The sequence below is a fragment of the Cyprinus carpio genome, chromosome B10 (assembly GCF_018340385.1).
Source record: "Cyprinus carpio isolate SPL01 chromosome B10, ASM1834038v1, whole genome shotgun sequence".
Taxonomy (NCBI): domain Eukaryota; kingdom Metazoa; phylum Chordata; class Actinopteri; order Cypriniformes; family Cyprinidae; genus Cyprinus; species Cyprinus carpio.
Genome location: NC_056606.1, coordinates 15,424,962 through 15,450,470, shown reverse-complemented (window position 1 = coordinate 15,450,470; position 25,509 = coordinate 15,424,962). Strand labels below are relative to the sequence as shown.

General features: G+C 36.1%; 2 protein-coding genes across 2 annotated transcripts in view; one reads left to right on the top strand and one right to left on the bottom strand.

Annotated features, from left to right (window-relative positions):
• Nucleotides 1–18,645, bottom strand: part of LOC109064761 (forkhead box protein O1-B) — a 28,949-nt gene extending 10,304 nt beyond the window's left edge. Inside the window, exon 1 of the mRNA XM_042732797.1 lies at nt 17,872–18,645. Coding sequence (XP_042588731.1) covers nt 17,872–18,426 — 555 coding nt within the window. The 5' untranslated portion in view covers nt 18,427–18,645. The remainder of the gene's footprint in view (nt 1–17,871) is intronic.
• A 2,002-nt stretch (nt 18,646–20,647) lies between these two features.
• LOC109068345 (vacuolar protein sorting-associated protein 26B-like) lies at nt 20,648–23,731 on the top strand. The gene is made up of 6 exons (XM_019085156.2): nt 20,648–20,928; nt 22,047–22,203; nt 22,333–22,497; nt 22,589–22,764; nt 22,875–23,017; nt 23,143–23,731. The coding sequence occupies exons 1-6, from the start codon at nt 20,706–20,708 to the stop codon at nt 23,275–23,277; spliced, it is 999 nt and encodes a 332-aa protein (XP_018940701.1). The 5' UTR covers nt 20,648–20,705; the 3' UTR covers nt 23,278–23,731.
• The last annotated feature ends 1,778 nt before the right edge of the window (nt 23,732–25,509 follow it).

Genomic DNA, 25,509 nt, shown 5'->3' with positions numbered 1-25,509 from the left:
CCTTTGGGTAAGATCTGAGTCAGCTGAAGTGTGAGATGGAAAAACTGTGGACCCATGCACCAATTTCTACACAGATGGGTGGGAAGTGTGCTAAGAGTTTGTGCAAATTGAAACTCCTCTAATTTCAGGCTCTTACATAAAGGTTTGTCAGTCATACAGAATCAGTTCCATAAGCAATAATTGAAATCAATGAGATACAGCCATCATGAGGAAACATTTGCATGGGCAAATGCCACTCAAATAACATTGCGTTGTAGTTATTTACAATTATTTTTAGTTAAACTGAATAAATAAAGAAAAATTATAAAAAAAATTTTTTTTTTAAATATAATCAAAACATTTCTATATATAACACACACACACACACACATACACATATATATATATAAAATCTTGTAATCTTTTAATAAAAAACTACCAAACATTAATCAAATATAATTGTGAATGGAAATATTAATCATACTAAGTCATTCATGAATTATTTTATGAAATTTTAAATATAAATTCCAAATGTCAAAGTTTTCAAATCAAGCTATTATCAGGGAAAAAATGGTATAGGCAAATATCACTCAAATTACATGGTTATTGTAGTTATTAAGTTATTTAACACACACACACACACACACACACACACACACACACACACACACACACACACACACACACACACACAATATATATATATGTACATTGTTATAATTATTTATAACTATTTGTTATCAACTAAATTAAACTAAACTAATATGTAAAATAATATTTAATAAATTATTCATAATTAATGAATCTACGAAATTAAACATATGAACTGAATTCAACATCACAGTTCTAGCACACCCAGTATATAAAATTTCTTTGCAGGTCAGGTATGACAAATTGGTAAACAGGAGTGAATTTGCTTGCAGTACCAGGTGCAGTGGCAAATAAGTGTGTGTGATGCTAACGGGTGTGTGTGCATGTGTGAAAAACACATTTCTATTATAATCCTCAGAGATATTTTTGCAGTGATAGGTGCCAATAGGCCGTGCTGAAGAGGTCACCATGTATTTGAGTGTGTGCGTGTGTGTGTGTGCACGTGTCAGATCTCCTGAGGGATTTATAAACAAGTCCGAGAAACCCCATCTGCATCCTGTCTGACACCCCAGACACCACACACACACACTGACTGCCACTCAATAACAAGCAGGCATTATTAATCAGCCATCACCTTCACAACTTACCACTCAACATAAACAAACCAACTCACACTCACATGTTATGTGAACAAAGAGAACAACGATTTTAAACTGATCACCTTAATTAGAAAACTATACAAGTCAGTTTACGAATTAAAGTAAAATATCAGGTAATTGTGAGATAAAGTTTACAATAAGCATCAATTTGAGAGACATAAAATTATGAGATATGAAGTCACAACTGTGATATTAAGTCACATTGTAAAAAACACTGTCAAAATTATGAGATACGTGTATAGTCACAACCATGAGACATAGTCACAATTATGAGATATAGTCACATTTGTGAAATACTTTTGCAACTCTAGGATATTAAGTGAGACATTAATTGCCATTTTGAGAGACTGTCACAATTATGAGATATAGCCACAACTGTACAACATTAAGCAACAATTATGAGATTTAGTCTCACATTTAGACACATTTGTGAGATACTGTTGAAACTGTGAGATATTAAGCCCCATTTTGAAACACTGTTACAATTATGAAATACATGTACAGTATAGTCCAAACCGTGAGATATTTGTAAGACATTGCAATTATGAGATATAAAGTCACAACTATGAGATGTATGATCACATTGTAAGACCTTAAGTCACAATAATGAGAAATAAAGTCGCAAGTAACATTGTGAGATACTAAATAACACTGTGGGACATAAGAGTCTTAAAAATAAAAAATATAGACACAAAAATAATATAAAAATTCAAAAGTGAGATATAAAAACACCCCCTATATTTAAAAATATATATATACACATTTTATAATACTACTACTTTTTATCAGTAGCGGTCGTGGCACTATCTGCACTAAAAGAGAGCAAATTGCTCACAACACATTATTCACTTGCTTTGTTACAGTAATAACGGGAAGGCCTGCAGTGTAAACACAGTGTAAAATGCTCTACTGAGAACACATTCAAACATTGGCGCCAGTGGACTGGATATCTCCTGCACAGCTGTTTGACTGCAGCCAGTCAGCCGTGACGTCTTGACAACGAACACCAGTCCGAGTAAACAAGCAGCGCTTCCAAAAACCAGGTGCGAACTGACAGACAAGTGCCTGATGTTCACACATAAACATAATACCACACCTCTCTCCCTGCCATATGCACACAAAGCAGTAAACCTATAGTTTGAAAGGGATCTCAAAGATTCATTTCAGAAAGGAAATTGGAGAAAGAGATGAGGATGGGATCAGGACATGATGCAAGCTGGACTCAAACCTGCCAGGCTCAATGTGTGCACCAAGGCTCAATATGTCTGGTAACTAGGCATTATGACTAAAATACATGTCAAAAAGTGCTTTCCCGAGTTCTGATTGAGACAAAAGTGTCAGTGGGTGAGATTTCAGTGAGAGGAGATAAACACAAGTGGAATGTACAAGTTCAACAGAGAACGGCAAGAGGTCCTCAGAGATAAGCTGTGACAAGAGACTTCAATGGGCTAACCACTTCCTCCTGCGCACATCCGCTTTATCTCTCTTTCCTTCATTGTAAATATTTAGCACTGAAGTGAAAAAGAAGAAAATAAATACATTTGTGTGTCAGGGAACCTGTTATGAATGAAAAACTCAAGGTTTGTAGTTCTTTTAGTTCTCTATATATGTAAATACATACAGTACATGGGGCATTATTTTTAAAGTTAATATTTTTCCTTTTCTTTCAGCAGAATAAGAAAAAAATTATCTTGGCAAACTTTTCATTTACTTTTTCAGAAATCTGTTCAGTAATAAAGTATGTTGCTTAACATGCCCTGGATAGTTCATGCTACAGATTTAATTGATACCTTAGTTTTTGTGGTGGGGTGAGATGATCTCTTTGACCAGCAACTACCCAGAACACTCTAGAAACCACATGAAAAAGTATTAAAAACCAATCAGAACACCTTAGCAACCACATACTGTAGGCAACCACTCACCATACCTAAGGTATGCTGTATATATATATATATATATATATATATATATATATATATATATATATATATATATATATATATATATATATATATATATATATATATATATATTATAATATAGGTAACAAATTAATAAATTATAATTAAGAATACAAAATATTTCTAATTCTAATTATTGTGATCTTTAAAAGTGATAGTTAATTTAAAAATTAATTTATTATAAATATAAACTGAATTAAATATTAGATCTCAAACACAGATTTCAGATCTTCCAGTGACGTCAACAGAAAAACAGTAGCACAGTAATCTAGAGGAGATTCTCACCGGAGTGACAAAAGCACCTGCATTTTTCTAAAGAAATCTTTAGCTACATTAAACACGCAGGCTGCACTTTACCTTCATTTCATGTGGTCGCAGAGAGGAGGGACAGGAAAAGATGACGAACGCAATTAGATATGCATAAACATACACATGGTTTCTTTGCGTGCTAAGAACTGTAATCTACCTGATACTGTAAAGAATAACACTATCTTGCTAATGCCTACTGTTAGGGATAAAATGCATAAACTGCAAAGAGACCTAATCTTGCTTGTTCAAAGTCTGTTTTCTTTTCTTTTTCTTTTGGTTAGTAGTTAACAAAACATATGCAGAAGTGAATGTAAATGTGTGCATTAGTGTGCATACTGGCAGCTGGGTTATTTTGAGAGAGTGAAACAGAGATGGAGACAGAGGGACAAAGTGAAAAGGACAAAGAGAAAAACTTGACGTCCCACAAGTGCAGTTAGAGAGAGGGCCCGTCGCCCTCCTTGGCCCATCCGTTCAGGAAAAGCTGCGTAAAGCTGATAGAAGCCCTGTCTGCCCTCTCACTCTAACAGACCACAGGGCTCCAGGCGGGCACAGAACAGACTCACACAGGGGCCGCCAATGGGACCTTTGTGGAGTAAAATGCCCTAATAAATGATACAAAGATCTGCCCTATGATGTAGCAATGAGACTCAGTGCCAAACAGGAAATTACTTTTGATAAGAGGAACCGTTTCTTTGTGTAATCCGACATTAGAATCCCTGATTGCAGTATTGTTTATCAGTCAGTCACTCTAACGAGTAAATTACATTTTATGAGATATAAGCAACAATACTAAGTAGCCCGACTGTGAAAAATGACTGATTTGCTGTAGTTTCAAATAAAACTAAGCAGTTTAGCACTTTGAAACCTTTAATCTAGCCTAAAATAATTTTTTTTTATTAATCAGAGGTTGCTCTTTTACTGACTTTTTGGAGTTATCATTTCTATCATGACAACTCACTGAAGGTTTTAGCATGGTAATGGGTATGGCAATGTTAATGTGCTTGGTCTTGGTGGAATCTGCTACACTGCTGCTGCTGTAAGCAAGTACAGGAACTTGCTGCTGCCAATATGGGAGTATTTAAGACATACTGCTGCTGCACAAATAGCATATATAATAACCCATAGCAGATCTATACAGGTGGAGCTGGGGAGGTGGAGGGTTTCAGAGGCAATCTAAAAGCACTGTGAGCTGCTCTAGTGAATACTAACCAACCATTTAAATGTAAAGCAGCAAGCTCATTGGCTGCCAGTGTTGCCAGATTTGAAATGTCCAAGTATCGTACCATTTGGAAGAAAATGATCATACACAGGTCAAACGTACAGAATACAGCTATTTATCTAAACCAACAACTTTTTGACACGACCTGCAAATTACCACAATAGATAACTAGGCGTACCATGTCTACACTGGACACGAGCAGTGTGACAAAATACTATAGAACCCATTATAATCTGTAACTGTCTGCACTGGATGTGTCGCGGCATGGCGCGACACGACACTACACTATCACATACAGTTTAACACTGTGAATATCATCAATTTGCATTAATAACCCATCAGTCTGTGCCATCTAAAAGTTCATGACACAACTTGCCATTTATGGCTGTATCAACTTTGTCTTGGAAGTTTCTCATAAAATGTTCATAAAATGACCAATGATGCATTTATTTGATTAAAAATATGGTAAAACATAGTAAAACTGTAATATTGTGAAATTTTATTATCACTGTTGAAAGCAGTTTGATATTTTTGGGGAAACCATGATACATTTTTTTCAGGATTATTTGATGAATAGCAAGTTCAAGAGCATTTATTTGACGTGGAAATCTTTTGTAACATTATAAATGTCTTCACTGTTACATTTGATCAATTTAACGTATCTTTGCTGAAAGTATTAAGTTCCAAAAAAAAATAAAAATTGTTTACTAACCCCAAAGTTTTGAACATAATCATATACACTAGTAAGAGTTTTGAACACTAAAACTCATGACTGTTTTGATGCCGGTCTTCCAACAAGTAGATCAACCACCAGCCTCACCAGCAAATCTAGATGTACTTGATTAGCAGTGTTTGAATCTCTGAACTTTGACTGTAGATGTATATACATTTCTAAAGTAACATGTGAGATTTCTAAAATCTGAAGTGTCAAAAGTCTCTCTTTGCGCTACATTTAATCTCATTGCTGCCTAGGAAAAACACCTGCAGTGTTAGAGATCTCATTTGTGATTTTTCTTGCCTGTGAGGTGTTTTGTGTGGTTACACACATCTATTTCACTCAAACATGTTCACACACATGTGCACAGGGACAAAGAGGGCAGGAGGTCACAGTCATCTCGACACCCACTGAGGTTTATCATGCTTTTCTAACTGCTTTCCACACTCCACCCAATCAATCCAGTCCCACCTTTACAAACTAACTCTCATACGCACGAGCAAACACCTGGGCTGTACTCAGAGCTGTCGTTTTAGCATTTCATGCGGTTGCTCCAGGGAGGGGCAGGAAAGGTAGAGACAACTAAAAAGCATATACTGTAAGCGAACAGTGTGAAATTAAACACTCTCTCTCTCTCTCTCTCTCATACACACACACACTTTGAAGGTGATTCAGCTCTTCTGTTGAGTATTAATGATTGGCTGATTGGTTTAGAAAAAGCATCCTTTTCATTTTTTATTATAGATCACAATGTGACATTTCAAATGAATTATATGTGCCTTTGAAAGAATGTGTGTGTGTTTTGGGTGCTGTGAAACCAGAGCAACCTGCTGCAGCCTCGTTTTTTTTTTATTTCGCTTTAATAACAGGATGACCCGACATGAACTTTTGTCACTCACTAAATGAGTCTGACTGTTCATTTGCCCTTTTAAGTCTTAACTCTTGTCAATTCCTTTTACGTTCTCTCACATCTGGCTCAGGGTCAAATGGAAAGACTGAGACTACAAAGAGGTTTGGCACACTGGTACTGAAAACATAGAGAAGAGGTTTGTAGTACTGGTACTGAAGGTCTGAAATGAAATACTTGTTGTTCGATCGAAGAGAGAGTTGACCTCATCATACTCAGCCTCATGTCATTTTAAACTATTAAGACTTAGTTTTGAGGAAGTTTTTGTTAGAATATACTTGCATCTCTTTTCTGCACACCAAAACACACTGACAAGGGGTCGTCAAGCTACAAAAAGAACAAAAAGCACAATAAAATATGGAGTTATATGCTATATTCCAATTCTCCAAATAGCTAAATGTGTGAGGAACTGAAAAAACTTAAACTATTGTTCACTGATTATCTTCCCTGCATTCACTTTTTTGTATATTCTAGGTACATTGTCCAGTGCCAACATTGTCAAAACTGGTATAAGGCATTCAAATTTGAATATGCTTGCATGCTCTCTTTATTCAACAACGCAAATCGCACTACTTTTATGCCACTTTTCTGTCATTTTTCGCAGCTAAACAGCTCTCATATCCATTTACATTAATTGTATGGAAAAGAGCTCATGGACATTCTGGAAAATAATTATTTTTGTGTTCCACTGAAGAAAAAAAAGTTGTATATAAAACAGCACAAGAGTAAGGAAATTTTGGGGTACACAACCTCTCTCAAAGATTTGTTAGAAAATGTTAGAATTGCTATAGCTCTAATAATCTATTTTGCAGTCTTGTATACGTTTATTGGGGCCCATGGAGGAGTGATTACTGTTGACCATACTTACAGTAAATCACACACCAGTGTCACACACATACATACACACACACAGACCACCTGCACAGTACCAATCCACACAATAATTAAATACTGTATTCAGTCAGCTGATGAACAAATTTTAGCATTAAAATGCAAGTTCATCCAAAAAACAAAAATTCTTGTCATCATTTACTCATCCTCATGTCATTCTAAACCTGACTTTTGTAGAACATTTAATTTTTAAGTATGTTTAACAGTTTTTGTTTGCCTGTAGTGTATGCAACAGCTCAATGCAAAATCTCTAAACCAAGGATTATTACAGGAAGTGACATCACATCTTTGAAGAGGAAGAAGAATGGACACACAAAACCAGGCCAAGGTCATGTGAGCAAGCCTTATCTATTCTCTTTTCATCGCTGGCTTTTTTCCCGCAAACAGAAAAAGCGTGTGCAAACTCTTTCTCTTCTCTCTCTCTCTCACACACACACACACTCATCTCGTTATCGTGGCTTTCCCACATCAACAAATGTCCACTCACTTCCTTTAACCCTCACAGTGAATGACAAATACTTTTGAGAAATTCTAAAGTAGGTTTTTTCCTGCCACTCGTACATCTATCTTCAGAAAAGAGAGATGTATTGTATGTCAGTTGACATACTGCACGTGTGGTAACGGTTCATGTCACAGGCCACTGAGAAAAATACAGACTTCCAGTAAGGCGCCAAGCATCGGAGGTCTTTCTTGCCCAGCGGTATCCAGTGAGCAGCAGCCTCCCCTGAGAGAAAAAGAAAGCGTGAAACGGAATGGAGGGACCCCCTACTGAGGGAACACCCTCTGAAGACAAGCACCTGGCCTCTGTGTATCGTAGCAAACGTGCCTTTGTGGGTGTGTGCATTTGTGCATTTGTTATGAGTGAGTGTTTGCATGTGTACATGTGTGTGTGTTACAGGATGAGGAGCCACCCCCCCCCCCCCCCAACTAGCCCCCAGAGGCCTGCAGGGGCGTGTGTGTTATTGTGAGACAGCGTAAAGAATAACACACCTCCTGTCTCTCCCCTGTTATTTCTCGCTCTGTCTTTCATTCTCCTCACAAAAAATAAATAAATAAATAAATAAATAAAAATGTAAATATACTATAATATAAATATAATATAAAGACAACTTGAAATAAAAAGTGAATTCACTTATTAATTATTTAATGAATTTGTTTAAAAAAAAAAATTGTTTTAATTTAAAAAAAAAAAGATTCGTCAGTTGAAGATTTGATACGATTACTAATTTCTCGTCCTCAGAATATCTGATAAATTATTCTACCTCAAGCGAGTGGATGTTTTTATGCATATTTTGAAAATCGTATTTGTATCTTTGTTTTTTCGTTTCACATTTTTATGGGATATACCTGAATTCATTGGTCAATCAAGAGACCACTGAACATGTCCAGTGTTGTTATTAACTATAATTAAACCTAAAACTATTAAAAATCATTTTCAAATGAAAATGTATTGAAATAAATAAGTTGAAGGACTAAAATACTAAAACTAATACTGAAATAAAAATTCAGTTGAAATCAAAAGTGATAAATACATATAAAAAAATCATAAAAATATCAACAGCATAAATAAGTTACTGAAACAAAATAAAATTAAAATATAAAAATAAAAGCTAACTTTAAATATGAATAAATACTATAATAGAACAAATAATATTAAATAACATTGTCATACAAAGTGATTATTATATGATTCTGGTAAGTGGATGATCAATCTGAGCACCCCTTCTACTAACTTTCCTGGCCACTTTAACAACTTCCCTCTTCTGCTGATGTAACTAAGACCAAGTGTGCGGGGAAAAGTAATATTAACCAATAATATCACAGCCGAAAATTCATAAATCAATCAAATGCTAAAGCACAATCGAGTCTGGTCCCATAATACCTCCAGAAATCTCCACAGAACATCACATTTACAAAGATCTACTTATCCACAATCTTTTCTGGCTTCATTTAGCAAATCTATTGGTTAATTTATGTGTAGGACTCTCACCCCATATTCACATCCATTCCACAGAATTGCACAGACTTTCCCCACACAATCAATGCAAAAAAAACAGAAAAAAAGATCACAAATCTATGCGGGCCTACGCATGTACGTTTTGTTTTTAATGCCGAGCAAAGGACTCAGCCTCCTATTTTCCAACTCATGTTTGAGTTTTATAAAATTTTATTTAGTGGGAGTTAGCATCATCATTAATTTCCATGTGCTTTTAATAGGATGGCAAAACTGCTTCATTTTGCACAGCGGAGTCAAGACTGTATTCTGGAATGAACCAGACAGGCTGACAACGAGTTCTGTTGTCAAACTCTGGTGCCCCCCGTCTCCCAGCCATGCAGAGAGAGAGTGTGTGTGTCTTTTTCAGGGGAGGGAATGTCGCTATTTTCCAGCCACTCAGCAGGAAACGCATCATCACTCATTGTGGAAGACGTATGCACTGTTTTTACAGGAAAGTGCAAAAATAACCTCAAGCCAAAGGTTTGACCGGAGCCACATGACAAAGGTCCAGTGGCGGCTGAAGTTTAGAGAAAAGGGTCATGTATGATTTAGCCGTGGTTTTAATGAGATCCCTTTGGGGCAACAGATATGATTTTGATAGCAGGCGTAGACGGGACCCAAAATCATTTTTTTGTCAATCACAATTGAATTAAACAAATGTACTAGCCTTAATATAATAATAAAATGATGTCATAAATAAATCATTAAATAAATAAACTAAATATTATATATTTAATGATTTGCGACATTTTTGAAAATAATTTTTTCATAATAAAAAGGTAATGCAATAAGAAATAATACAACTTACCTTATAATTACAATAATACAACTTTCTAATTTTCATGTGTTTTTCATTTAAGTCTATTTCAATTTGTTAAAAGGATTTTTAAATAGTTTTAGCTTTCATTTTAGTTAATAACAACACTGGACTTATTCAGTGGTCTCTTGATTGAACAATGCCATAAACCTTTGTTGATGTAAAAGATGTCAACTGTGAAATGAAAAATGCAAAAAAAAGTGGAAAATTTGTATGTGAATTCAGGGATTTCACATATGTGATATCACATAAATGTGAAATTTAAAAACAAAGATACAAACATGGTTTTCAAAATATGCATAAAACAATACATATCAGAGCAAAAACCAATGCTAATCTGTTTTTTGTCCCACATATCTATAAGTGTCACCACAAGGAAAAGAAACTTTAGGTTTCGTAGACCAACTTCTGATGATACAAAAACACTACAAGTGTTATCATCAACACTACGCTCAAGTCATAGAAGACATTTTATACATATTTCTACTAATAATGCACTATTTATAAAAATGGAAACAAGAGGAAAAGGAGAAGAGTGAGTGCAGGCATTCTCCGAGCATGATTTACACACACAGGAAGGACATGGACTCAAAAGTCTAATCAATGCTGAGAATGATTAGTGGTAGAAAATAAAACAGGGGAAGTCATTCATCAGTGTTTTCTCAAAGAGAGCTGCTTTCAAGATACTGCATCTCTGTGACAGAGAGACACTGAAGCAGCAGCACTGGACAACAGAGACATTCGTAGGTCAGTAAACCTTACAAAAAACAAACCCAGAGACAACAGACAGGGAAGCTTAGAGTTACACAAAACGCTTTAACACGTTTAAATTTTAGCTAAAAGGAATGGTTCATCGTTTACTCTCCCTCAAGTCATTTCAAATCTGTGACTTTATTTCTTCTATGAATCACGAACACGATCCAATCAAAACTTGATTAATAAAGTCTCGCTGAATCATTGATTCAATGCTGTTTCAATGTCAGCAATCAATGTTGAACTGACAATCTCACATTCTTTCTGATGTTGTCTTAGTTCCCAAATATTGAAAGACGTAAGGACAGGGGAAGAAGTTTTCAGGAATTACTGTTAAGCATGACAGTATCGGAAACACTGCACGATGTTGATGTAAGCAGTTCAAGCCAACTGATGTCCCTCTGTAAACACAAGCCGCTGTGTTTTCTGACGGAACGCAGAGGAAATGCTTTAAGGAACGCGCAGATGGAAATGAGCGCAGTGCTCAGGAATGGAGGATGTTTGACGCTTTTCCCTAGTAACCCCCTTCCCCTTCCATTCCTCCTCCTTCTTCTCTCCTCTCCCTCTCTCCACAATGCTGGAGTTGTTGTCACCTCCTGTGATTGTGCAGTAGGGCTAGAGTACACTGGGGCCTACAAAATACCCTTTTAGTGATCCCAGTGACCCCAGATGCCTCTGAACTCTCTGGGATTTAGCAAGAGGAATCCCATGAGTGAGAATTTTTAGACAGAAATGGGAACACAGGTCATATATGTGCTTTGGAGGGTTTAGCCATGCTTTAACAACAATGCAGACCTCCCATGATACCTCCAGCACTACAGACATGGCGTCAACGAGGTGCGTTCCTCTATATGACAGACCAGATCTGACAACAAGGATGTAGTCTTTTGAAGGCACACTTTGAAAGATGATACTGTCCTAAACAGCCTAAACCTGGTACGCTGCATCTTTGCATCTTCCAGTGTTTTTATATATTCTTCTATAAAATAAGATGTAAATCTAAATAAATAAATATTTTAAATAAATAAATAAAAATTATGTTGTTGAAAGAAGTCTTTTTCAAATGTATCATGGTTTCTACAAAAATATTAAGCAGCAAAAACTTCTTCCAACACTGATAATAATAAAAATTACTTTTAAAAATTGATAATAATTAAACACCAAATCAGCATATTATAGTTATTTTTGAAGTATCATGTCACACTGAAGACTAGAGTGATGGGACCTGAAAATTTAGCTTTGCCATCATACGAATAAATTACATTTTAAAATGTATTCAAATAGAAAACAGTTATTTGAAATTGCAAAATTATTTCACATTATTGCTGTTTTTATTGTGTTTTTGATCAAATAAATGTAGCCTTGGTGAGACTCTTTTTTCAAAAATCAAGTCCAAATTTTGAAAGTATAATGTCTTTAAAACAAAATGTAAATAGAAAATATATACTAACTTTTCATATAAAAACTATTTATCACTGAACTCACCCTTTGAATGAATGAATTACCATCCAAACAATAAAATTATATAGAGATGACCGCAATATTTGGGCAAAAGAAAAATGAGCAAAAAAGAGAAGTGAAGAGATGTTTGGTCTTTTGTGGTTAAGTAAAGGCACAGTGAGAGGTCTGATTTCTTGTGGTGTGGCTTTGACAAATAAAACAAATGTCTTATTGTCTTGCTTTCTGGAATAATTAGCTAAAGTTGGCACGACTTCAGCTCTGATGAGTCCAGGGAATTTTTTTCCAGCTAAAATGCATATGTCTTTCCGTAACAAGAGCAAACAAGTTTTTTAGGAATGTCTCTGGCAAGCTCAAGGGTAAATTCCTGCCTATCTTATACCTATTTCTGTGTCTTCATCATGAAGGACAGTCAAGGCTTCCATGGTTCATTCTTATCTGCATGAATGCTACACCTCAGTGCAATTCAAAGAAAATCATTTCAATTCAAATTCAGTTTTCTGCTATAGATGTGCTCTGGCCTTTGGACATCCATTCAAATAAATCAGCTTCCAAAATTCAACTAATTTCAAATCACCTGAAGTCAGCTTTAATTCAATCCAAATCCACTAATTCATTACCTATCAATTTGATCAATTCTACCCACAACAATTCTGTCAAAGAAAAATTATGAGCTTTTTATTTTTATTTTTTATTTTTTTGTAAATCTCTAATTATGCTTTAGCATGACTAAATCTCAGATTCAATCTTTTTACCAACTTGTTTCCTTTTAATAAGTACAGGTTTTGTATTTCTTTTTGGAACTGAGTGGCCTCATTGATCTGAGCTTACACACCTCATTTTCTAAGTGAACAAAAAAGTTAATTGTGGATAATTTTGACCATGTTTTAGCAATTTGCCAAAACTTAAAAGAGATTAATCCAATATTTGGTAATAATATAGCATTATGAGAAATTTATCAGCAGTTTTTTGTATGCCAGTCATTCTTGACCAGGAACACCAGAAAAAAATGGGAAAAAATCCCCCAAAATTATCATTTTTGGGAAGTTGTTATAGCCTGTCTGAGCAAAGTCAGTAAGTTTTAGTCCAACGCAATAATATAAACTAGCTCTTTTTTTTTTTTTTTTTTTTTTTTTTTTAGGAAAAAGAAAAACCTCTCCAGGTCAAAATGACTGGAATAAAACATGAGGATTACAGTAAATCATTATTCACTCTTATTTTTGTGCCAACAATGAAAATTCACAATGAAATAACTTTTCACATTAATTGTAATCTTAAGTGACTACATTACATTCTTTTTCTGCATTTCACCTTTGGCGCTGACATCCGGTTGTCGTCATTTGACATTTCAGTTAGGGGACTTTTTTCCTGATATCTGATGAATTCAGAGGGTTTTCACATGTATCTTTTTGTCACGCTACTGTCCCATGCATGCACACTGATGTAGCTCTAGATTAAAAGCCACAGGTACCCACAGAGCCAAAGTCTGCACCAACTCGCAGAGCCACAGTGATGAAGTCTTTCATCTGTCTGTGGTACGGTGGAGCAGCGCTGCATGTGCTTTCATCATATTTTCAACCCTTTCCTCCCTTTCCTTTCTCTCTTTCGCTTTGAGTGTGTGTAAAAGCAAAATGTCCCTCAATTTTGCTGCACCTTGCACAATGCTAATTACGTGTTATTCAGAGCAGGTATCAACCACAAACTTCAGCCTCTGTGCACACTTCACCTGCATGCCCTGGCATTTATCTATCAAATTCAAAAGAACTCACAAACCGAATGAGATAAATGTAAAATTCTAGAATTTAGATTTTAAATCTACCTAATGCACACTTTGAATCCACAAACACGTCAAAAGTGACTAGTTTTGGAGAATCAGTGGCCAGTACGCCTACACTCGAAACTTACTGAACGACAAATGATACAAATTGGTATCTGTTCAAGATAAGCTTAAACAAATATTATGTGTGCCTTGAAATAGCCTGAAAACACTAACGTACAAATGTATAGCTTGCAGGTTTGTGCATGTGTGTGTGCGCGTGTTAGTAGGTGAGGTTAAAGCCTATGGTGAACTTCAAAGCATTGTAGAGTTAACAGGGTTCATGTGCTGTAAGTAGGGCTCAGAGTTAAACATTTTTCAAAAGCACGAGAAAGAGGGGGAAGTGAGAAAGCTTGTTTGTTTGTTTTTTGTTGTTTTTTTAAATAACAATGAAAACCACATGGGTTCATTTATTAATTTGGGTGAGTAACTCTTAGTGCTGTTAAAGACGTTATGAATGGAATTAAAATAGTTAATAAAATGATATGAATGACAAAGGTGTGTTGAATTACACAAGATGAGCTACAGTACGGCTCCACACAAGATTGTATCACTATACCACAGACATAGTAACACAACTTTAGCTTTGGGTGCAAACTGCCAAGGCTCAGAAACAGAAAGTGCATGCCATTTTTACAGTAGTCTTATGAGGGCACATGGGAATAACAAAACAGACCCATACTGAATTCTGCCTGTATGTGTGTGTGTGTTTGACTACTTAAGGCGCATAAAACAATGGTGTGCATATTTAAAAACACAAGAGAGCTATGAAACAACATGCTGGGTGCCAAAACCTCATAAAATGAGTCTAAACACAATTCTTATTATTTCACTTTGACTTTAAGGGAATGAACATGGACTCCCATTACATGCTCTACAAACTTGTTGGCATGACCTTAAAATGTTGACCTCTGAACCCCAGAGATTTTTGGACCACAAGATAGCATTTTCACTTCAACCGCCTTGAATTCTATTTCGCAGTTACATCTAGGCTTGAAACTAAAATAAAACTAGTGCATCAGAAGGGAACTAAACAAAAGTGATCAGTTTGCACCCAACTCTCAATTTGGTGTGAATCTAAAACAAACATGATTCCAGCGACAAGCAATCTGTCCACAATGAAACTAAAGTGGCCCAAAAGGCAAGATAACAGCCAAACAGTAGGCTACACGTTTGATGTAGAATAGTATTTTGGAGCAATGAGATTCCAAAGTGGAAGGAACAATTTAGCATTACACTACAGAAACCACTGCCAACCAATCAACAAAATATCTGGTTATCATGGTACAAAAACTCTATAGCACATGGTGTACATTTCTCAATAAAAGCAACATATGTTAACATATTTCGAAAACATGCATGGTCCATTGGCCATGTCAATTGCCCTGTCCTACCAGTGGTGCAACGATGGAATGCATCCATTTGCATACAGTTTTTATGTCTTTCAAGCTTAAACATTTGGTTTTCTTGGTGCAAATTATTCTGATTTAAATATGTCGGCATGTTAAATGTATCCAGCTGGCTAACACAGCTGAGGTTTTGTCACAGTTGCAACTGACTAATTTGTGGCGTCTTGGAAGCATCAGATATAAAGGGTTGAAAATCATAAAGAAATCACATTATGACATCATTTTCCAGCAAAAGTGGGTTTATGAATTTATAGCTGTAATGAAGTTACATCATAGATGCAAATTTAAAACCTAATAAATTATGTGTTGCAGCTTGTTACTATCTAAACTATAATGAATATTTAAAAAAAAAGTATATATATATATATATTATCAATATAAATATATATATATATATATATATATATATTATCAATATAATTCTTATTGCAGAGCCCTGAACTATACTCATAATCATATGACATCGCAAAACTCTTCTCTTGGTGCTCAGGTTTTACTTACGTTAACGTGACAGTCACAGACTGGAATCTACTGGGACAGGAAGCAGAATACTATTGTAGTCTCAGGTATGTAGACAGTATGATGATAAAGAACAGTCCAACCCCTACAAATATCCTACGAGTGACTGGAATGCTGAAACTATGATGTCACAGGTGGAGGAGTCCAGACAATGTTTTGTCGTAGCGTGTAGATGGCGGTGAGGAGGGGGCGGACCACACCTTTCAGGTAAATGTGTCTCCCTGTGCTGACAGGTAATCCTGCCGGTATTTTTAGCTCAGTGTTGGGAGGAGGCCCTGACATGGGTGACGGTAAGGATTTGTATTTCCATTTACGCACCGGGCAAGCAAAGAAACAAAAGTGGCTTGTATGGAGGGGTGAATCAGAGACAGGAACAAGTGTTCTAGAGACAAATGACAGGTTGACAAAGACCCTTTCAACGTTGAAAGCACACTCTGTTTGCTCCACCTCACTCATGGCAGCCCTGATAGTTGGTTTTAGTCATCAGGCACCACAAAGCACCTCAGGAGCTTTAGAAATGTGTCGTCAAATCACAAGACTTACTACATACCTCTGCATGAGTGCTGGAAAAATAGGTCACATGACTAAAACCAATGAAAATGACCGCAGTTCACTCACACTGCTAGATGAACAACTGTAGTTCACTCATAAAAAGTAGAAAATGTAAAGAATTTACCGGTCGCTCTTTTCATTATATTTCACACAAAGCTATTGTATGCCGTAAGTTCAGACTTGGAATGATATAGTGCAAAAGATGTATGGACCACTTTTTAATGACGGTTTTGCATCCTTTTAGAAGCTTGAAAGCTTTAGTACCAGCTTGCAAAACAAATGTTCTACATTTGAGTTTCACAGAAGAAACAAAGTCATACAAGTTTGGAACGACATGAGGGCAAGTAAAAAAAAAAAAAAAAAAGTTGTTATTTAGCCTTATTTAACCCTCTCTCTACATAATGCTGATGACAGAAAGACAAACCACAAGTTGTTCTGACAAGGATATTAAACAAAGATTAAACTGAACTGGCATCAGCAAATGCGCAGCTGATACTGGGTTGTTACGCATTCTTCTGAACACTGTGAGCTCGGGTCCCTCCTCTTTCGAGCCTTAAATTCCATAACAAACCGCAAGTCATTCATTTGCGCTGAGAGGGAATCCACAACTGCGCTTTTGAAGGATAATTGTTGCTGTCATATATTACGCTACACCTTTTTCAGGGGCCAATGTGGGATAGATATTTGTGGTTTCTAGTATGGGAACATGGTGGGTCGGGCCAGAACCACGCAGGACCCTCTGTAAAGCTTGCCTACATTAGATTACCAAGAAATATTACCAGTCAGGTAGAGGTAATTAGGTCAGATAAAAAGGTCATTTAGGAGGAAATACAATTATAAATATACAAATCGTGTTTCTTGATTTTGTTAGACTTATACTTGAAATGATAAACAATTAATTTAAGATATATTCTCAAAAAAAAAAAAAAAAAAGAAAGAAAAAGGTCTTACAGAGTGAATTTATCTTCTTTTAAGGAAATGTAGATATTTTTACTGGAAATACAGATGAAAATATTGATTAAGAAAGATGAATCAGATATGAATTGTTCTTTTAGCTAATAACTGCACACATTTAAATGTAGCAAAACATTCATCCTTCCACTTATTTTGAATCACATGCCTTATTTTTCCAAATTGCCTTTTTTTTTGAGTTGATGATCTTATAATAAAATTAAAATACATTAATAAACAGATTAAAGGATGCTTTGAGTGTGTAAAAATACTTCTGTATGTTAGTGTGTTTGAATATAACGTATACAATAAGATGACCTCTAATGCTACTTTTTATGACAATTGTGCTTGGCCTTGGAGAGCCATTACCTTCCAGCCGGCTGAGCTGTTGCTGTCGCCCTTATCTTTGAAGTAAGGCACGCTCTTCACCATCCACTCGTAGATCTGAGACAGGGTGAGCCGCTTCTCAGGGGAGCTCTCGATCGCCTTGGTGATGAGGTCAGCGTATGACATATTCCCCCACGCGTTCCTGCGAGACGAGCTGCTCTTTCTCTGGGCCGCTGCGGGGCTGGAGCTGCTGGCAGGGGTGGGGAGCGGCGGCACCTGTTGCGGGTGCGTCAGCTGGGGATTCGGCTGCTGGGGATGCTGTTGCTGGGGATGAACGCAGTTGTCCTGGCAGTGGAAGTCGTTCAAAAGGACGGGTTTCTCTTCCTGGTAGTCCTCGGTCTCTTCTAGTAAACTTAGGCTGTTGATAAAGTCCACTATGCCTTGCTCCGGCTTGACGGACGGTGCCGGGGAGGAGGTGTTGGAGCTCCCCGGCTCGCTGAACTCCGGTCGGTGCAGCGGCCAGGTGCATGAGCGCGGCCGGGAGAGAGGCTCGAAATCCGGGTCGATGTCAACCAGCTGTTGCTGCGGTTCTGCCATCACAAAATCAAAGCCGAAGTCAGCCGACTGTCCTTAAACAGAGTATAAGTGCAGTTAAGATTTTGTCTAGTTTGCTCACTCTAACAATCGCACATGATCAGAGCTGACTGACAGTGAAGCCTTGTGTCTGATCGCGCTGTAAAACTCAGCGATGTGGGGCTCGTACCATGCCTAGCGCGGTTTTAAATGAAATGACTGTGTTATGAAGCGCTCTCAGGGTGCAGCGTGTTTTAGAGTAGAGTGAGCTGGCCACGCCCACAGCTGGAGTGACAGCCAGGACAGCCAATCACAAGCGCGTATTCAAAAGGTAAACAGAGATTGAGTTTGCATAAACCACGCTACTCCAGTTTATCCCTTTATATGGCAAGCTCATTTAACATTTTTTCCCCCCGCTGAAAACAAAGTAGTAGCTATGTAATGTTACTTCACGTCATTTTATGTGACTAGTATCTATTTTCAAGTTCACTAGTAGGGTAATTATAGCCTGTGCTATAGAAATTATTCCAAGTGACTAGTCACATTTCAGTTACTATTACTTGAAAGTATCTATCCCTGTTGTTACTAGGAACATTTCTCATGTCACTAGTTAAGAAGTGAATAGTTAATATCTGAGAAACAGATCCCCATACTTTACAGGTCTTTGTGTGACTATCTATTTTCAGTTTCACTAATAGGCTAATTATAGCCTGCATATTACTTATTTCTAGTAAGTAATTAGTCAACTTTTAGTTAGTCACTAGTATTTACAGTATGAGACACTAGTATCTATCCCAGTTGTTACTAGAAAAATCTCTTGTCTCACTAGTTCAATGGCAAAAATGTGCAATTCATTACCAGTAACAGTGGAATAGTTACTTAATCTCCATTATCGGCAAAGGTATAAAGACTAACCTGTCTTGATGTACTAGTAACTAACTAAATAGATATTTGCAGCTACTAGGATAAGTACTAATATCTACTAGTTATTAATTTCGAAAATGATGCCAGTCATTGTTCGATTGGTATTAGTTTGATAGAAAAATTGTTATTAGTTTGATAGAAATAAATGTTAATATGGCTTGCCTTATACTTTTAGTTAAACAGGATTTACAGAGGATTATGACTGCCATGAAAGAATTTGACCACACAGTGTAGCTTTCCATTCACCTTTTTAGTTGTGTAATATCGAATAATCACCAGTTTAATATATTTTTGTTAATAGGCTTCAAAAGTGGTCCTTTCGTCAAGATTTAAGAGGCTGAGTACACTGAGACTTAGAAACCATTTGGCACTTATCCGCCTGTCAAATAGTCTATATATCTTGTTGGACTTGGCTTCCTAAATTTGCACTAAATCCTTTATGTTTTCAACAAAACATGCGTGTGGTAACGATGTGAATGTTTAGTCGGTGTTCATTTAGAGTTGTGCTATCACAAGCTGTGCTCACTAGAGGGAGACATTAACTAACCTACATGACAGTGACAACTAGTCTTGACCAAGGGTGCATTTAAAAATATATATAATAATAATACAGGGCTCTCCTAAAGGGTTTCTGCAGTTTTTATGAAGTTAAGACTTTTAAAACATTTTTAAGGTTTATGAGAAATATACATATAATTTCGTATGTGTTCTTGTTTTAAACATAACTTATTTCTCAAAACAGGGCTTCATCTTGCATCTCAAGTAAATGCATCTTGATTTAAAGATGTTTAGATATTTGTTCAAAAACAAAACAAAAAATACTGCTATTTTTTCAGTTCATGCTACATTTAATGCCAGTTTTATGAATTTAAGACTTAATGACTTTCAGGCCTCAATTTAAAAAAGAAGTGAACTTTTTATATCCTGCAGAAACCTTGTCCAATATTACATGTTATAAATAAGATTTTTTGGGCATTCAATTATTACAAATTAAAACCCCTAGAGTAAACCCATAGACTGTATAACCCCCTAAATATAATTCCTCTTGCGTGCAGTTGACTCTTGATAAATTTCGGTCGTCTCTGTTAGACTTTTATTTTGAAACAATATTTACGTGGACTATCCCGGTAGTAAAATCATATCTGAAGCTTGTGTCTGTTTCAGGTCTGTTTGTGCATTGCTGAAAAATCCTCTGCATGTATTAATACAGTAGCCATATGAAGAATTAGCTTAAATTTATTTTGAACAACCTATTATATACGTACATGCATTGCAGAAGATAGAGCAGCTCGCTTGTGAACAGGACGGAATTGTATTGATGTGGAATAGGACCAGGTGTTAGAATACAAAAGGATTCCAGTCCAGCACAAGGTTTCGGGATGAGCTTCTTCAGTTTCGGACAAAGTGCTGAAATTGACATAGTTCTAAATGATGCCGAGACGAGAAAAAAGGCCGAGCACAAAACAGAAGACGGGAAAAAGGACAAATACTTCTTGTTTTACGATGGGGAGACAGTCTCTGGGAAAGTCAACGTAACGCTGAAGAACCCAGGCAAGAGGCTCGAGCATCAAGGGATCAAAATAGAGTTTATCGGGCAAATCGGTAAGTACAGCGTTTGAACGAGGAATGCTTGATGACGCAACGTATGTGCTGCGATGTGACCGTTCAGTTAAATACAATTCAGCATTTACATTTGTGTTCGTTTGTTTGGAGGTGTCGCAGGCAAATGTGTTTTGTAAAGCACGTTTCATTAAGGGGGATCCAGACTTAAGTAATAACATGTTAATATGTTGAAGTGTCAAATTACAAACAATGGTCTCGTGACATATGACACACTGGCGGTGTTTGATTCGTGAACGAATCATTCTTTCTAGTTGGATATTTTCAGTGAATCGAACGAACCGGTTCACTAAACAACGTTCAGGATTCGCTCCAAGCATATCATTATATTTCAGAAATAGCAAGAGTAATGCATTAGTATGCTGTTCGGCTGTTCAACTGCTTAAACGTTTTTAGTTAAGAAATGTAAATTACATTTAGTATCATTTAATGTAAATTAAAATTATATTTAGATTCTAAGTGTCACCCTATTAGTTGAATCATGTTTTCAACTAAATGAAATTGGATTTTTTTTAAATGAAAATAAACAAATAACCCTATAATTATAAATAAAACCCATAAAGAACAGCACAATGTGCTTCATGTAAAATAATCATTGAGTCGATTTTCTCCTGTTCTTTTAAATGAATTGTTCAAAAGATCCGATTCTCTGAAATGAGTCGACTTCCTATCTCCAATAAAAAGGCGGTATAATAGGAACCACACCTCTGGATGCTCGTCACAATCCCGTTTTTATTTTCAGCAATGAGCAGTTTCCTTAAAAGATACTTGTTTCTCCTTGTTATAAGTAAGGGCTGTATTTAAAGCTCTATACACCATTAATGCATTTCTAAGAACTTGTTGTATGTAAAGAAAATGTTGTTCCCCCCCTGAGGCCTGTTATTCAACCTTATGTATTATTTATTTATTATAAAGACATAGTTTACCCAAAAAATGCCTTTAATAATGTCATGTTGTTCAATACCTGGCAAACCTAACAAAGCCTTAAAGAATTGTTCTCACTTGAAAGAATGAAACAGAATATACAAACAAAATATGAACATATTATTAACCAGCCATGTCAACAATTGAGTGTCTATGGTAATATTTTTCTCTCCTAGAATTGTACTACGACAGAGGAAACCATCATGAGTTTGTCTCTCTGGTTAAGGATTTAGCTCGGCCTGGAGAAATGGCTCAATCTCAGACCTTTGATTTTGAGTTCACACATGTGGAGAAACCGTACGAGTCCTACACGGGCCAGAATGTAAAACTACGGTATGTTCCAGTTGTGTAGCTCAGGGAAGATTGTTCATACGAGCTCCCACAATATATTGTGCACTTAGTTGACACTTAGTCTTAGATGTTGCTTGGATGGTTTTATTATAAACTCAAATTTTCCTTCAGCTATTTCCTGCGGGCGACCATCAGCAGGAGACTGAATGACATCTGCAAAGAAATGGACATTGTAGTGCACACACTCAGCACATATCCAGAACTCAACTCCTCCATAAAGATGGAGGTGGGAATTGAGGACTGTCTGCACATTGAGTTTGAGTACAACAAGTCCAAGTAAGTCAAAAACAGCCATAGAATGGAAGGTTTGGTTTTAACTCAAAACAGTTAATATAATTTCAATTTTTTTTCTTATTAAAAATGGCAGGTATCACCTGAAAGATGTGATTGTAGGGAAGATCTATTTCCTGTTGGTGCGAATTAAGATCAAACACATGGAGATTGATATTATTAAACGGGAGACAACCGGGACAGGGCCAAATGTGTACCACGAAAATGACACCATTGCAAAATATGAGATTATGGATGGAGCACCTGTGCGAGGTATGCGTCCATTTATAAGGATGAAGCTTCTGATGGATTCATTTGAAACCTATTCACAGCTGACTCAAATGAATTGTACTGAATTTGAACTTTGTCTGTACTGGCTTTAGGTGAATCCATCCCTATCCGTCTTTTTCTGGCTGGGTACGAGATGACGCCCACCATGAGGGATGTTAATAAGAAATTCTCTGTTCGTTATTACCTGAATCTCGTACTCATTGATGAAGAAGAGAGACGTTACTTCAAACAACAGGTTGGTCTTCACTTTACTATATTAACAAATTAATAAATAAAAACTTAGTAGTGACATTTCAACTATTAAATGCCCAGAATATGATCTATTTTGTGCATGAATTGACATCTTTTGTGGATTTTTAGGAGATTACGCTATGGAGGAAGGGAGACATTGTGAGAAAAAGCATGTCCCATCAGGCTGCCATCGCCTCCCAGCGTTTCGAGGGCTCGGCGAGCGCAGAGAAAGCACTCTCTCAAGCTAAAGAGGACGACAACTAAACCCAACCATGTCTTCTCATCATCTCATGTGTGCATGTGTCAAAGAGAGTGTGTGTATGGATTTAAAGAAGCCGTGCGCTCCCAAAATAGATGGCAACATGATACATGATATTTCACATTCCTAAACACATCAGTTTATGATCAACAAGTTCCTAAGTAGCTTTTAAAAAGGGATTAATCTATGAAAAGCAAAAACACTGATTCCAAAAACCACAATTTGATATTTACGAATTCTTCTTGGCGGTTCCTCTGAGATTGTTTACTTTTTGTCCGCCACCCTGGAATTAATTGACTGTATATTTATTTGAAACATTTCAGCAGTTCATCTAGACAAAACAAACACATTCCACTCTCTAAATTCCATTTACAGCCTTTCTTAAAGGGATAGTTCACCCAGAAATGAAAATTCTGTCATCATTTACTCACCCTCATGTCGTTTCAAACCTGTATGAGTTGCTTTCTTGTGTTGAACATAAAAGATATTTTGAAGATTGCTGGTAATCGAACAGTTGGTGGTTGCCTTTGACTTCCATAGTAGGAAAAAAATAATAATATGGAAGTCAATGGCAACCACCAACTGTTCGATTACCAGCAATCTTCAAAATATCTTTTATGTTCAACACAAGAAAGCAACTCATACAGGTTTGGAACGACATGAGGGTGAATAAATGATGACAGAATTTTCATTTTTAGGTGAACTATCCCTTTAACTTCTGTATTGAATGTTTTGTTATTGTAGATTTTGTTCTTTTGTAACACGTTTCATACAGTGATCAGTGTGTTTCTGATTTTTAATGAAATGGTGTTTAACTAATACATATTTTTTTGTGATTTTTTTTTTTACAGTATGCTTACCAATACATGCCTTTTTACTTTTGTTGCCATTCCGTAAGATCAATTATAAGCACTTAAGAGTTTTTGCCAATGTGTTTTCAGTGTCTCCAGAGGGACCCTTAACTTCATATCAAACCAAAATTACATAAACATTTTTGCTTAGATTTAACAAACCAAATGAATTTCCCTACAAGTATGTAGCTAAACTAAAATGCACCTGAATTATATTTTTATTTTGTCTGTCAGACTGTATTGATATAATGATACTTTAACAAGCTCCTTTAACAAGCTTTTCAAGAGTATAAAAATAGAATTTTAATTCAGTATTATTGCTGTTGAGGTTTGGGGATGGGAAACCAAAATGTTTGACGTTTTTGGGTAACACTTTACTATAAGGTTCAAAATGCTAACTTTAGTTAAAGGTATCAAGAACTAAAAATTTATCTTAGATCATGTTTATTTATAAATTAATTATGATTCAGCTGCTTATTAGTTAGTTTGTGTTGGCTAATTCAACATTTACTAATGTTAACATGCGTATAATGTAAAAATGTACTATTTTTATGTAAAATTTAACTTTAATCAAGATTAATAAATGTTAAAGGATTGTTTATTGTTAGTTTAGTGTAACTACAGAACAACCTTATTTTAAAGTGTTACTAAGTCATTGGCTGTTCTAATGTTTAATAATGTTCTTTAATTCTAGAATTCTGGTGGCATCATTGTCTTATTTTAGTTCTCATTTTTACCAACACTGGAGATCAGCTTCATATACATGTCACAGTTCTAACCAGTATGTTCCTAAAACCTTAGAAATCGTTGACCATAACAGTACAGCTTATTATAAATGCTGATAAAGTGTGTGTGACCAGGATGAAAAGCAGATGAATTAACACTGTGCGCAGTATAAGGGATGCATATCCTGGAAGTGATTGCACACCTATTTTGAGATTGCAGGCTCATTAATGCTGCCTTGTTAGTGGCTCTTATTGTCGTGATTATTTCTTGTTGTGTTAGGACCGTAGGGGTGTTTATCAGTCCGAAATACCAGGATGAATCATCTCACGATGAGCTGCCTTTTGTGAGACTGCAATTTCACAATATCAGTCTTTTGTTAGCACTTCCATTCACTTAAGTAGAAAATGATCATTGTGTCCGGCAGCGAACATTAACTAAGAAAGATCGTGACATGCTGATGATCACACACTAGGTTCTGCATATTGTTTGATAAAATTGCCCTTTTTTTACTTTCTGTGTAAAAGAACCCTTGCTTTTGGTGTCAAACTAGTAATAGATGGCAAGGCCTGTCACAGAGGGCTATGTGTAAGTGATCTTTCTGCTGTCTGTTTCATAAATCTAAAGCATCTCTTTGCAGAATACTCATGGCTCTATGTGCCA

Bases quoted from the DNA above. Each gene is read 5' to 3' on its own strand.
- LOC109068345 (XM_019085156.2), top strand. From the start codon at position 20,706: ATGAGCTTCTTCAGTTTCGGACAAAGTGCTGAAATTGACATAGTTCTA. The intron at 20,929-22,046 runs GTAAGTACAGCG...TTTCTCTCCTAG, and splicing joins AGAGTTTATCGGGCAAATCG to AATTGTACTACGACAGAGGA. The intron at 22,498-22,588 runs GTAAGTCAAAAA...TAAAAATGGCAG, and splicing joins TTTGAGTACAACAAGTCCAA to GTATCACCTGAAAGATGTGA.